Below are 13,958 nucleotides of genomic sequence, written 5' to 3' on the forward strand. Positions count from 1 at the left end.
TTAAACCGAGGTTAAAAAAATAGATTTTTTCAACAATTACTCAACAGAATTTTAAAAGTAAGGTGTCAAATTAAAGATCTTACTATTTTTGTTCATACTGGCTATTTTCTTCTTTTATTTTGTTGCGTTTTAGTACCTTAAAACCGACTTAATTATTTTTTTAAAAAACTTAAATTACTTAAAAAATAAGAGGTCTACAAAAAAAACCGATTGCATATCTGAATTCTATGAAAAATTTTACATCTACTACTTACTGAAAGAACCGGCTAGCTATCTTAAATAAAAAGCAAAAAAGTTGATACAACTTCTTTAGTAAAAAAATGACTTTAAAAATATTTGGTTAAGAAATAATGATCACGGCATTTGTATTAGGGTTGCACATGAATTTGTTTACAAAAAATCCTTTGCAGCTGATTTTTAATTCTTTCAAGGTCTGAGAGTATAAAATGTTTATATCCAATTATATATTTTTAAGTATTTTAATTTCAATTATTATCATAAATTATTTTATTAATTGTTGAGTTATATGCAAGTTACGTTTACGTTTCGTAATCGAGTGATTACGCAAGTTGCGTCATAAAGTACATTGACAGTGGTGAAATGATTAGATAAATATAAATTTAATTTCTATGCAGTAGAGACATAAAGTTAGAGGAAAATTTAATACTTTTCGATATATTTTCATTATAAAGATATTATTTCAGTTTTGTCCCAACTTGACATGTGTACCATTCAAGTTTCATATTATGTTTTTATTGCGCAAGCGCAACTTTTCTTCAATATTCCCTAAAATATTTGAGGTTTTCATTTCTATTCCTCCTTATTCTAAGACAATAATTTATCTATTGTCTTATCCTTTTAGAACCCTGATTTTCTTCTTATCCATTTTAATTTTTTGTATTCAGAAATTAGACAATCAGCATTTTTTTCTTCAAAATTTCAAGAATATTTTCTATATTATCAAAAATAGAGCTGTGACACACATGTTATGCTTAATCACTATAGGAATCATCCTTTGATATTAATTATCATTTAGCATAGTTCATAGATTAAATTATAATAATAGAGGGGACATGAGCTATATTTAACTCTCCCTTCAGGTTAGGGACCCCGTCCCGTTTTTTATTGGGTTTTTGAAATCAGCTGAAAGCGTCGGAAACACAGTTGAGTCTCTACAAAAAAAGCAATTTGCTAACACACAAAAAGGGTCTCTGCCACTTTGGGTAGGTAGCTGTATGGATTTAACATCTATATTTATATATTAATTGTTCATAAGACATTTATGTGAAGTAGGATGGCGTACCTTTCTTTAGCACTGAAAGTTTTTTAAATCAGCTAAAAGCGTCGGAAACAGAGCTGAGTCTCTACAAAAGAACAAAAAGCATTTTCCTGACACACAAAAAGGGCCTCTGCCAATTGGGGCAAGTATTTGTCTGGATTATACAGCATGACCCTCGAAAAAGTATTTTTAAGCATCTGCAGCCCATATTTCTCAATGAATTATCAAAAAATGTATATGTCCTTGTTCTCTGTAGATTTCCACATAAGTAGATATAAAAATATTTTTTTTACATCAATTAACAGCTGAGATTTTTAGAGCCAAAGTTTTAAAAAAGTGGCTGAGGAAAAAGTAACTTTTCACGAAAAATTTTTTTTAAAGTGAAATGACGTGTTTTCCTCATAATTTCAATACTTTTTATAAAACTTATATAAAGATGTTTCCAAGAAATTTATTTCATGCTGAAAGCACTTTTTTCACTTGCTTTAAAAGGCATTTTTAGATTAGTGTAAATTGCAAAAACACCCTTATAGAAAGAAATCCTATAAAAAATAGTAGCAAATTAAAAGTTTACATAAACAGAAATCAAACACTTTTTATTTTATCAAAATAAGTAAAAAAAACAAAAAGTTACAGCTACAAACTTTTATTAAACATTTAACAATTTAAATGATTTTTATGTGTCTTAGATTAATTTGATGAGTGGGCGTGAATTTATTGGTAAAGGTGGCGCTAATCCTTTCGGTAATGAGCATAAATTGGGGAGGGGTTTATTTAAGGTCATATTAATAAGTGGGAGATATTATAAGATTTGAGGGAAAATGGTTATAATAAAAATGTATTCAGTAAAATTTGAAAAGTAGTTTTTTATATGTAAAAGTAACATTTTTTAATGCAATAAAAAATGTATCAATTGTAAACTTGCTCTTCTTTCTTATTTGTTTTTTAACTGGTTGATAAAAAGTAATATACTAATAAAAAACTAAGAAATATTTAGCAATATCCAGTTTCTCAAGCACTTTTTCCAAACTTTGGCTTTAAAAATCTCGGCTGTTAATTGATGTAAAAAAAATATTTTGATATCCTTTGATGTAGAAAATTATAGAGAACAAGTACATATGAATCTTTTAATATTTTATTGAGAAATATAGGCTGGAGATGCTTAAAAATACTTTTTCGAGGGTCATGCTGTACATTAACTTATCATAAGACTTTCATATGAAGTAGAATGACAGTTTTATAGCACTGAAGGACAAACAATAATATTAGAAAAGCGTAACTTTTAAAAATTTATTTCTAACAATTGAAAAATATTTTAAACTCTTTCTGTTTTCTCTATGGGTTTAGGAATAGACAAATTCTTATAATAAAGTAACAGAATGTCTATCTGTTTGTTTGTTTGTCTGTCTTTTGTACCAGGCACTCGCTAACCGCTAAACCGATCGGGTTCTCCTTTACAGGGTATTTTCACATAGGACTCAGGGAGGTTTATAACTATTCTGGGGAGGGTACCACCACCCTCCCAAGAGAAATCGCCCATAAGAATTTGTTTTACTTTTTTTAAAAAATCAAATAAAATAGATGGATTTAAGGGATTCGCCTTCTCCCTCACTCTAGAGGCCTCTAGGGGCGTAGCCGCTAGTAAAAGATAAAGGGATAACTCTTTCTTTTAAAACATTCTTTATTTCACCTATCTCTGTTTTCCTGATTTCTCTCCCTATCTTAACCCCGAAATGTGATGTGCTGAAAATGGATTGCCTATTTTTTCAATAATTTCCAAAGTTGTACAGCAGTTAACCCAATTATTGCAAACGCTATTTTCAGCTACCTTCGGTCAAAGAAAAAAGTGATATAATGCATTATCGATTTATACATTATACATTCAAAATTTTAATTTTTCAATTTTGATTTTTTTGGAAGTTTGAAGCATTTTTAGTAGTTAGTAGTTATTATTGAGATAGGACGCGGATACTAGGTACACTTTTGGAAACTAAAATTCAGTACTTCCGAAATTTTTGTCTGGGTGTTCTTTTGATGATGCATATCTTAAAGTACAAAAGAATTGTTTTATTTTCAATCACAAATAATACTATTTAATATTTCATTATAATTTCAAGAAAATAATAAAATCTTGTATTATTTCTATTTTTTTATTTTTTTGCATTGAAATTTGTATAAAATACATAAATTTGCTATTTTACATCATTGTATAAAAACTGCTATTTTTAGGAATTGTATAAACTTATTTGTATTTACACAATACAGCTTTAAAAGTTAGGGACAAGGGTAAATTTAAATCTCCTTCAGAAACACGAAATACAATCTAATATGTAAAAATTTCCGACCCTTCCTATTTTTTTTTTTTTGGGGGGGGGGGATGGTAATTTTTCAGGGGCGATTTCTATTAGTTATAAATAGTCATAAACTTTTCTCTTGGGAGGGTAGAAGTACCTTCCTCCAAAATAGTTTTAACATTTTCCTGGTACTATAAAAAGCTTTACTGTATTATTCGGACGTCACCGAAACTGTCCCAATTTTGTATAACTTTTGCGGAACAAGTTCCAATTACGTCATATTTTTCTTTCCCGAAAAAGAGAAGGGGGAAAGAAAAAAAAGGGAAGGGGGGGAAGAAAAAAGAGATGGGAGAAAAGGGGGTTTTCCCCATCTCTTTTGAAGAGATTTTCTCCCCCCCCCTCCCTTTTTCGGGAAAGAAAAATATGACGTAATTGGAACTTGTTCCGCAAAAGTTATACAAAATTGGGACAGTTTCGGTGACGTCTTAAGATAAGTGTTCAAACGTTGTAAAAACAAGGGAAAATTTTATGTATAATCATTGGGGATGCACACCAATTTATCGGCCATTGTCGTATCCCTTTAGATCCCTGCTAAACAGCGCATTGGAAATATGTATAATTCGGAGGCTGGACACAATACAAATAAAGGCCAGCAAAGCCAAGCAGAGGAAAAGCCAAGACAGGCAAAGCCAAAAATAAGCGCGCAAGGGTTAAATGGACACTCTCATTTTTTGTTTTTTCTTTGAGAAAATTATTTGTCTCACTAACTTACCAGAGAGAGAGAGAGGGGACAATGGGCTCTTTATTACACTAGTCCCCAAAATTTTTACAATAACATTTTCTTATTAGTAGGCTTCACAACTTAGAGACTTTTTTTGATTGGTTGGTTTAGTAAGTTGAGTGTTCAAACGTTTCAACCACTAATAATAATCTACAGAATGGGTAATTTACTTTTTCATCAATGGGGATTTACATCAATTTATCGGCCATTATCTTATCTCTTTAGATCCCTAACACTTACTCTTCTCTAATTTCCCTGCTTTTTCACCCTTAAATTTTATTAGGGATCTAAAGAAATAAGACAGTAAATGAAAAATTGATCTGTAGATTAGAATTATTGGCTATACACTTCTAGTTTGGAACTAACCAATCAAAAATCAATAATAGCACCCAAATTGTTTGATTCAATAAATAAGATACAGTGGTTATAAAACATCAGGTACTTTACAGTCCAATGTCCCCTCCATCCCAAGGATTTTAGATGCTTGTAATTAATGATAACATAATAAAAACTTAAGCAAAAAGCCAAAAATTATTTTAACTCTCTAACCAAACCTGCCAATTTATATGAAGTTTTCATAGTAATCGGTGCATTTTTTTCGCGATACTCCATAAAGTTGGGTGCAAGCTTCCAGTCAAATACGCTTATTATGTTAAATTGATCTTAATTATGACCAAATGCATAGTATAATTAAACGTAAATTTTAAAACAGTTTGACCTAATCAGCGCATTTGACTGGAATCTTGTACCCAACTTTTTAAAAAATCGAGAAAAAAATGCTCCCCTTTATTTAGTTTATTTTCTTTCAATTGAACTGTGAAAAAATTGACATATAATGAAAAATGTGAATGTCCTTTCATACAAATTACTGGGAACTCAATACTCTAAAGTATCATAGCACTGCCTTACGGTCAAAACAGACTGACATGGATATCTGAGAAATGACCTTATATGGGCATAATATTGTATCAATTTTCACAGCAACCAATTAAAGGACATTGCTTTGTTATCGTTTATTTATTTTTCATTTTAACAAAAATATTTAATAATTTAATGATATAAAAATATACCCAAGTATGATATGATATCTTTTAAGAGCTTCATTGGAGGGCAGGAACGTCCAAGCATTTTAATTTTGAGAGGTTTAAACGAGGTAAGGGGGGGAGGGTTAACTAATGCAATTTCAAAACTTTGAGGGGGGTAAAATGAAGGGTTTAAAAGTTTATGGGGGTAAACACCCCTTTACCCGCACCATGGGACATTTATGTTTGAGGGAGAGATTATTTATCAGGGGCTTGTCTTTTTTTGGTGGGAGATATATCCCAGCTCCCCCTTTCTAAAAAATAGCTTAATACCTTACCAAACAAATTTACTGGTGTTCGAGATCTTAATTAACATACATAAACTCACATCTAGCTACTTTTGTATGGCACTGTCTGTTGTCAATTCAAAAATAGTCCAGGGCTATAACTTGGAATTTAAAAAGGTTAATTTACCTAATTAGTGGAACTGTATATGTCCAAATAAGGATATTTCTACACACAGGTTTTTCCAAGGTGCTATTTTTTTCAGGCATTAGTGTCCGCACTCTATTACCAAATTTTATTGCAATTTTTAACAGTTTAAACGGTTAAGAAAATATTTCTAATCAGAATTTATAGAATTATTTGGGAGATAGATACATATATGTAGAATGTAGATAGATATACTAGATACTTTAAGTAATTCCTATCAGTATCTTGAAAATATAAGAAGATATTTGATATTGTATATTAAATGAACTATTATCAACTATGATTTTATATTGTTTTTTATCTATGTTTCAATGAATTATTATAATTATCATGTGTCATATAGATCATAAAAACACTAAAATTGTTGTATGTGTGTGTGTGTGTGTGTGTTTATGTGTGTGTCTGTGTATTTGTATTCTTTAGGATTATTTTTTTGTCCATGCATAACCCAACTATTTATAATATTAGCAAATTCAATAAAAGAAATGTTTATAAGCTTTAAATAGTGCTCTTTAGTTATGACGATTATGTAATATTGTTTAGTAGTCGAAATTTTTATGACAATAACTATTTTTTAATGAATGTACAAATATAAAATTATGTGAGCCAAAAATGTCATTATCATTGATTTATTGTCAAAAAGTACTATTTTTAATTTATATCAAGTTTTGGATAAAACCTACGTTTTGTTATGTGCTTTTTCCATATTTTTTGCAGTTTTATATGGACACCGAGACCGTAACCTCAGCGGAGAATAAGTTGACCCAAAGGCACAGCCTTCAGCCCACCCCCTACCCTTCGGGGAGGCTTTCAAGGCAATCGTTGTAAGGGGGTGCAAAGTAGGGGTATAGAATTGTCTATAAAAACTTTGTCGTGCAAGTGATATTGTCAGATCGTTGCATCTCAGCACAGCACACAGTTGTGTTTCCATTGTTCTATCCCTGTAGTAGACACAACAAGAACAACCCGCAACCATGTGTGACGAAGATATGGCCGCCCTTGTCGTTGACAACGGCTCCGGTATGGTGAAGGCCGGTTTCGCCGGTGATGACGCGCCCAGAGCCGTCTTCCCCTCCATTGTCGGTCGTCCCCGCCACCAGGGTGTCATGGTCGGTATGGGTCAGAAGGATGCCTATGTCGGTGACGAGGCTCAGTCCAAGAGAGGTAAACTTAATTTCTCTAATATTTTATCAACCTAAAAAAACGTTTTTTATTGATAAAAATTTTTCTTTGTTATCAGATTTTATTGCTATGGTTATTTTTCTTCTTTATTCTATCTCTTTCCCTCGCTCTCTTTATCATTCTTTTATTTTTTTCTGTCATCTCTTATTTCAGTGATTATTTTCATTTTATGCACTTTATTTCTGTTCATTTTTTGTCTTCTAAGTCTTTTTAACATTTTATAATTTCTATATTTGTCAATGTTTTAATTTACATTCGTTTTAGTTATAAACTTTCTTTCTTTACATTACTATAGTTATATCTCTTTCTCTTTGTAGTGTGTTTAATACTGAACATTCTTAAATACTTAAGATTTTCAATTAATATATTTTAATTTGCCTAGGTATCCTCACCCTGAAGTACCCCGTTGAGCACGGTATCATCACCAACTGGGACGACATGGAGAAGATCTGGCATCACACCTTCTACAACGAGCTGCGTGTTGCCCCCGAGGAGCAGCCCGTCCTGCTCACTGAGGCTCCCCTCAACCCCAAGGCCAACAGAGAGAAGATGACCCAGATCATGTTTGAGGCCTTCAACATGCCCGCCATGTATGTTGCCATCCAGGCTGTCCTGTCCCTGTACGCTTCCGGTCGTACCACCGGTATCGTCATGGACTCCGGCGATGGTGTCTCCCACACCGTCCCCATCTATGAAGGTTATGCCCTGCCCCACGCCATCCTCCGTCTTGACCTGGCTGGCCGTGAGCTCACCAACTACCTGATGAAGATCCTCACCGAGCGTGGCTACTCTTTCACCACCACCGCCGAGCGCGAGATTGTCCGTGACATCAAGGAGAAGCTGTGCTACGTCGCCCTGGACTTTGAGCAGGAGATGTCCACCGCTGCCGCCTCCACCTCCCTTGAGAAGTCCTACGAGCTTCCCGACGGTCAGGTCATCACCATCGGCAATGAGAGATTCCGTTGCCCCGAGGCCCTCTTCCAGCCTTCCTTCCTGGGCATGGAGGCCTGCGGCATCCACGAGACCACCTTCAACTCCATCATGAAGTGCGACGTTGACATCCGTAAGGACCTGTACGCCAACACTGTCATGTCCGGTGGCACCACCATGTACCCCGGTATTGCTGATCGTATGCAGAAGGAGATCACCGCCCTGGCTCCCTCCACCATCAAGATCAAGATTATCGCTCCCCCCGAGAGGAAGTACTCCGTATGGATCGGTGGATCCATCCTGTCCTCCCTGTCTACCTTCCAGCAGATGTGGATCTCCAAGCAGGAGTACGACGAGTGCGGACCCTCCATTGTCCACCGCAAGTGCTTCTAATTTGTTATTTGTTACCTACTGCTGCTCTACTATTATCAACCATTGCCATGAAAATTTGTTCAACATTTTTATTTGTATCATACACATTTATATCATACAAATATTCATATTGAATATTTATAATTAAATCTTTATTTTAATCAAAAATATATAAATTTTGAAAAATTGTAAGTTGAATCATTTCTTAGTTTTTAAATTTATAAAAATCTTTGCATTTATTAAATACATTGATTATATTTAGGTGAAGTATCAATATTGTTAGCTTTATAATATTTGAAGTACTTTGTTATTACTTTAAGAATAAATTTTTAACTTTCATAGGCATTTAGGTTTATGAATTATTCAAAAAAATATAAATTAATTATCAAAATTTATAATTAACTCTCACAGCTTATAAATCATTAATTTTAGAATATTAATATTCTTACTTAAAAGTAACAGGTTGTCTGTTTGCGTATGTATGTTTGTACGAAAAGATTTCGCTAACAGTGAAGCTTCTTATAGGTCCAGGAAAGGTTTTATACTTCTTTAGAAGAGGGTCACTTACTAAGGATGTAGAATATACGTGGATGATACAGGTTGCAATTTCACCCCGCATTTATTGGTCGGGTCCAGTAGGCGGAAAGGGGATGGGGTAAAGGAGATATCATTATTTTGGCCCACTACAGAGTTCACTTTAGTATGGAACATGAAAATCTGGTGTAAGATCCAAGTAATAATACATCCATTCTAAGGTCACAAGTTTTGAAATATTTAATTTCCCCAAGCAACACTTTATCCAAAGAAACTTAACAGTAAAAATCTAACAAACAAGGATGACATCATCCATAAAAGCGAAGCTCTGAAACGATATGACAGACGAACATTAACTTTTGTTGAGTGTCAGAACTGAATATACAAAATATGAAAATATAAGGTTTGACAAAATTATACGTAAATTTGTTGCAAAACTTCTTAAATACAGAATTCTGTTTAAGGACATACTGACATTTTTAATACTTAATTATACTGATGCTTCGCTCATAATATTGTACCTTATTGTAATAGGAACCAGTAATCAAAAAATCAGATCAATCGGATGTTTTTATCACATAAAAAATTGTTATTAAAAAGTAAAAAAATCAACATATTTAAAATGGACGTACGGACATTCTGGTAACGATCATAGAGTTGCTACGCTTTCTAAATCGTACCTAACTACTACAGGAATCACCATGCAAAGTTTGAAATCGATAGGACAATTCTAACATGCCTAAATTAATGAATAAAAGCTAACTTTCTCGGACGAACGTACGGACGGACCGACCCTAATTATAGAAAAGCTCCGCTTTTAAAAACTGTATAATTTTAATTTTTTCAGTGGTTCAGTCAAGCTTCTGTTAAGGATACAGTACAATCCTGGCAACGGATATGCAAGGGTAATGGATTTAAGTAGCGCAGCTACTTTTCATAACAATGGTTTGTCTATACGTTCTCATGTAATCCTCCTGTTGCAAGGGTAAAACTACTAAGGGTAATTATGTATATCTATCAATACAAGTCAATCCTAGCATTTGATATTCATTGATAATTTTTAGCATCGCACAATTTGATTTATTTAAGCGAAAAAATCGGTTATTTAAAATGAATTCGTAACTTTGGCGTGAAGGCAGTTTGAGGGATCCTAAGATATATAAAACTCTTATTGTGTGTTAAAAAAGATGTATGAAATTATATTTAATTCTAAAGCAGCTTTTAGTGTCTCCAAAAAAGTTCTATCGTTTGGCCGAACTATGCCGATTGACGTCATATTCCCTTCTAATATAACGTCAATGGGCCAAGCGTTGTAACATTTGTCCACTTATTTTGAAGACACTATAAGCTGCTTCATAATTTTTAATAATATTTAGGATAACAGTGGAATAAAACTGTACCACACAACTAAGAGTATAAAGATGGTGAACAGACTGACCATTGGACACACATCTGACGATAAACTTCTGGTCTTACCAGGTCAATACTAATTTATCGAATCTAATTATAGACAACTTACGGCGGATTCATAAGAGTTTTGTTAACTCCAATGGGTTGATGGCCCGGGCTAACAAAACTGATATTTATTTTATGATTTTTATTGTAACATTAGTGGAAAATTGTCTCTAACACGATGTTAAATATGATTTTTCAGTATAGATCAGAATTAATTCAATCCAGCAGATATTAATCGGTTTCGAAGCCATACTGGAAAATAATTTCTGGAGAAAGGCTTATGAACAATTATTGAATAGAATGTAAAATAAGGGGGATTTAAACTTTTTTTTGGTAGGTTGGTGTCAACAACCCTGGGTAAGAGTGAATTCAACGTTTTTCAACCTCTCAATCCCTCTTAATCCCTGTGCACTCTGGAGATTTATTTTTTCTAGAGGCGATTTATCTTGGGAGGGTGGCGGTACCCGCCCCCAATATAGTTATGAACAGGACCTTTGACATGCTACCCTGTAAAAAGGAACTACATATATCGGTTCAGCAGTTAGCGAAATTCTTCGGTACAGACAGACAGACAGATAAACAGATAGACAAAAGATCCTAATATTTTGTGTAAGGATGTATTATATAAACATTTTGTGTCAAGGCATGGATAGATGGATGGTATCAAGTAAGTGTAGTCCTGGATGCATTGGTCAGGGGAAAACCATCAGAGTAACAAGAATAACAATGTTACCATCACAGAACCTGGAAAATATGTGGATACGGTATGATTTATTTATCGCATTGTATTATAGACAGCTTTCGGCCCCTTGGGAATAACAAAACGTGTGCATTTGTGGAAATTAAATGTAATGCGAAAAATACACATGGCATTATTTGGTTTCGAAGCCATAATGGAATAGTTAAGTATCTGATCGTATTACAGACAGCTTTCAAGCAGATATTAATCGGTTTCGAAGCTATACTGAAATTTATTTTTGTAGATATATCCCTCAAACATTAATGACTGGAAAAAAATGTACGGAAAAAAAGGCATTAGTCATACTTATTTAAGGTTAGGTTTTGTTGAGTAAGGGTTAGAATATGCCCGCATGGTTAAGTTACAAAAAAATAAATTGCTAAACGACAAAGGTTAAAGATGTAATAAATCTGTACTATGCGGTTTTTTTTCAAAAGTAAACTCTATTATCTTAAATGTTTTTTTTGTATGGTTTTCAAAAGGTCTATTAAACAAAAAACATAAATAATGTTGATTTAAACATTTAATCATTGTTTAATGTTTATTATTATCAGAGCTGTAAATGTTGAAACCGGAGAGGAGAGAAGAATAATATCTGGACTAAAAAAAGAATTTCACCCAACAAGAGTTCTTGACAAACCATTTCAGGTAAACAAGTTGGTGGAATATATAAAACAAATTTTGTAGGCACTTGGCTTTGTATGTATTTCAGAAGCTGATTTCAAACACCTAAAACCGCATTGTGGACAAGATAACATATAGCTTCATTCCCCCGCTATTCTTTTACTTTAATCTATGCTGAACCTATTTTATTAAAAAAGAACATATTTAACATATTCCCAATTTTCCACAAAATCATAAATATAGAAATTGTAACTGCATTTATAGATCGACTGAAAGACTAACAGCTAAATATGTAGAGTAACTATTCTCAATAAAAAAAAATTTTGCTAGATAAAAACGGCAGAAGAAGAACTGATAGTTGATTGTGAATTTGTTTCCCCTAAATCTGGAATCTCACATGGAACAGAGGACTCGGATAATCCTGCCAAGTGCCAGGTTAGTTCTGGAAAAAAAGTAACATGCTAGATTGAAAAAATATTGGATTAAGTTTAACCGTCAGTCAGCGAGCACATTCCCCTTCCCCTTTTTTTTCAATTGAATTGAAAATAAGGTTAGGTGGGTAGTTTTATTATTCAAGCATATTGCATAGCCCCTGGAGGGGAGACTAACTCTGCAGGGTTACAATTTACCGAATATTACCTAACCTGGCCTAAAGTAAAAAGCAAACCCACATAAAGAAACCTTTTTCTTATTTTTAATTTAATGCTGAATATTATATGCAATTTTAAATAAAACAACGGGTATAGTCCTTTTCACGACATCCCTCCATAAGGAGCGATTCTTCGTATTTTTCACAGTAGCTTTTCTCCTATTTCTAGCCCCTGCGGGGGGCTCTAACCCTGCGGGGCCAATTACCTAACCCTGTGGGGCAATCACCTAACACAATATAACCTAACCTAACCTAAAATAACCTATAAAAAGCCATTTTAAAAATACGAAGAATCGCTCCTTATGGAGGGATGTCGTGAAAAGGACTATACCCAAAACAACAGTAGTTTAAGAGAGAAACAATACATTTTGTTTCAATCATAATCATTTTATTTACTTTATTAATCTGTAACCTTCCAACATAAAACTGTGAGAATAAAATTAATTGGATATAGGATATAAGTGGATATGTTGCCAAGTGGAAAAATTAGCTTGCTAATATGAAACTCATTTATTGGCCAGTTCGTTCATCAAGTAGGAGGGAAGAGGATGGGATAAAGAAGGTTGATTGAAGGTATCAATATTTTAGTCAGCTGCTAGCATCACTTTAACAGAGCACATTGAAATCTGGAGCAACATCCGTCCAAGTAATAAAATATCTATTTCAAATTATTGTTTCAGGCAATTTTGACTTATGAAGGAATTAAGTTGGATGCTTTTCAATGTTTAAGTCATCCTATGCTGGCTAAAATTAAGGTAATTTTTAGGTTAATCTTGTAGCAACTTAGCTATTTGGTAGATATTTGCAATTTCAATTATCCTTCCTTAAAAATACCATTAGATTATTATATTTTGCTTGCTTTTTTTTATATTTGTTGTGTATTTACTTTTTTACAGATTATTGTTAAAAAACGATTTATTTTGATATTAGGAAGGTTTGGGAGAAAATTCTTTGGCTAGGCAATTAGAATCAGGTATGACATAACTATTTTTTTCACAAAATTAACCGTTTTCCAAATACGTAAAAAAAATAATTTGATGGGCTGTAACTTTTTAGTAGCGAAGCTACTCTATACTTCAAGTCGTCTGTCCATCAGTCCGTCCGTAACGCTAAGGGTTAAACGTGATTTTCTCAGCTCCTATTCAAAATAGACAGCTGAAATTTTTAGTAAAGATTCCTATGACATATGCCCATCTAATCTATGCATTGTTTTGTCCATCTGTCTGTTATTTGGTGTGCTAGATTTTCAAGTTTTTTTTTATAATTTTCTCAATTGCTTTTCAAGATAGATGGCTAAAATTTTTTGGGATTAATTAATTTTCCATTCTACATATTTTTACCAAGTTTCATGAAGATTTGTCTATTAATTGGGTTGCCAGATCGATTCCTGTATTTTTAGGTTTTCGTGAATATCTATTCAGGATTGACGGCTGAAATTGTCAGGGATTAAATGTGCTCATATTTTACATATATCCATCAAGTTTCATTAAGATTTGTCTATTAATTGCGGTGCTATATCGATTCCTAGATTTGTAAGTTTTCATGATTTTAAAGGTTGCGTGATTGAAATCTCTATAGTACATTTTTCCCCGATATCCATTCATA

The 13,958-nt window shown here is 33.1% G+C and overlaps 2 protein-coding genes across 2 annotated transcripts in view; both read left to right on the plus strand.

Moving 5' to 3' along the window:
* Positions 1 to 13,958, plus strand: part of LOC145333294 (uncharacterized) — a 41,294-nt gene that overhangs the window by 24,520 nt on the left and 2,816 nt on the right. The window contains exons 14-20 of the mRNA XM_080178422.1: positions 9,734 to 9,791; positions 10,263 to 10,365; positions 10,985 to 11,105; positions 11,635 to 11,728; positions 12,035 to 12,139; positions 13,034 to 13,108; positions 13,284 to 13,326. Of these exons, the coding sequence (XP_080034548.1) occupies positions 9,734 to 9,791; positions 10,263 to 10,365; positions 10,985 to 11,105; positions 11,635 to 11,728; positions 12,035 to 12,139; positions 13,034 to 13,108; positions 13,284 to 13,326 (599 nt within the window). The remainder of the gene's footprint in view (positions 1 to 9,733; positions 9,792 to 10,262; positions 10,366 to 10,984; positions 11,106 to 11,634; positions 11,729 to 12,034; positions 12,140 to 13,033; positions 13,109 to 13,283; positions 13,327 to 13,958) is intronic.
* LOC145333549 (actin-5C-like) lies at positions 6,630 to 8,691 on the plus strand. Its single transcript, XM_080178712.1, has 2 exons — positions 6,630 to 7,032; positions 7,433 to 8,691. The coding sequence occupies exons 1-2, from the start codon at positions 6,843 to 6,845 to the stop codon at positions 8,371 to 8,373; spliced, it is 1,131 nt and encodes a 376-aa protein (XP_080034838.1). The 5' UTR covers positions 6,630 to 6,842; the 3' UTR covers positions 8,374 to 8,691.

This window comes from Acartia tonsa, chromosome 12 (genome assembly GCF_053477335.1).
Source record: "Acartia tonsa isolate MP-2025a chromosome 12, ASM5347733v1, whole genome shotgun sequence".
NCBI classification, from domain to species: domain Eukaryota; kingdom Metazoa; phylum Arthropoda; class Copepoda; order Calanoida; family Acartiidae; genus Acartia; species Acartia tonsa.

Bases quoted from the DNA above. Each gene is read 5' to 3' on its own strand.
- LOC145333549 (XM_080178712.1), top strand. From the start codon at position 6,843: ATGTGTGACGAAGATATGGCCGCCCTTGTCGTTGACAACGGCTCCGGT. The intron at 7,033-7,432 runs GTAAACTTAATT...TAATTTGCCTAG, and splicing joins CGAGGCTCAGTCCAAGAGAG to GTATCCTCACCCTGAAGTAC.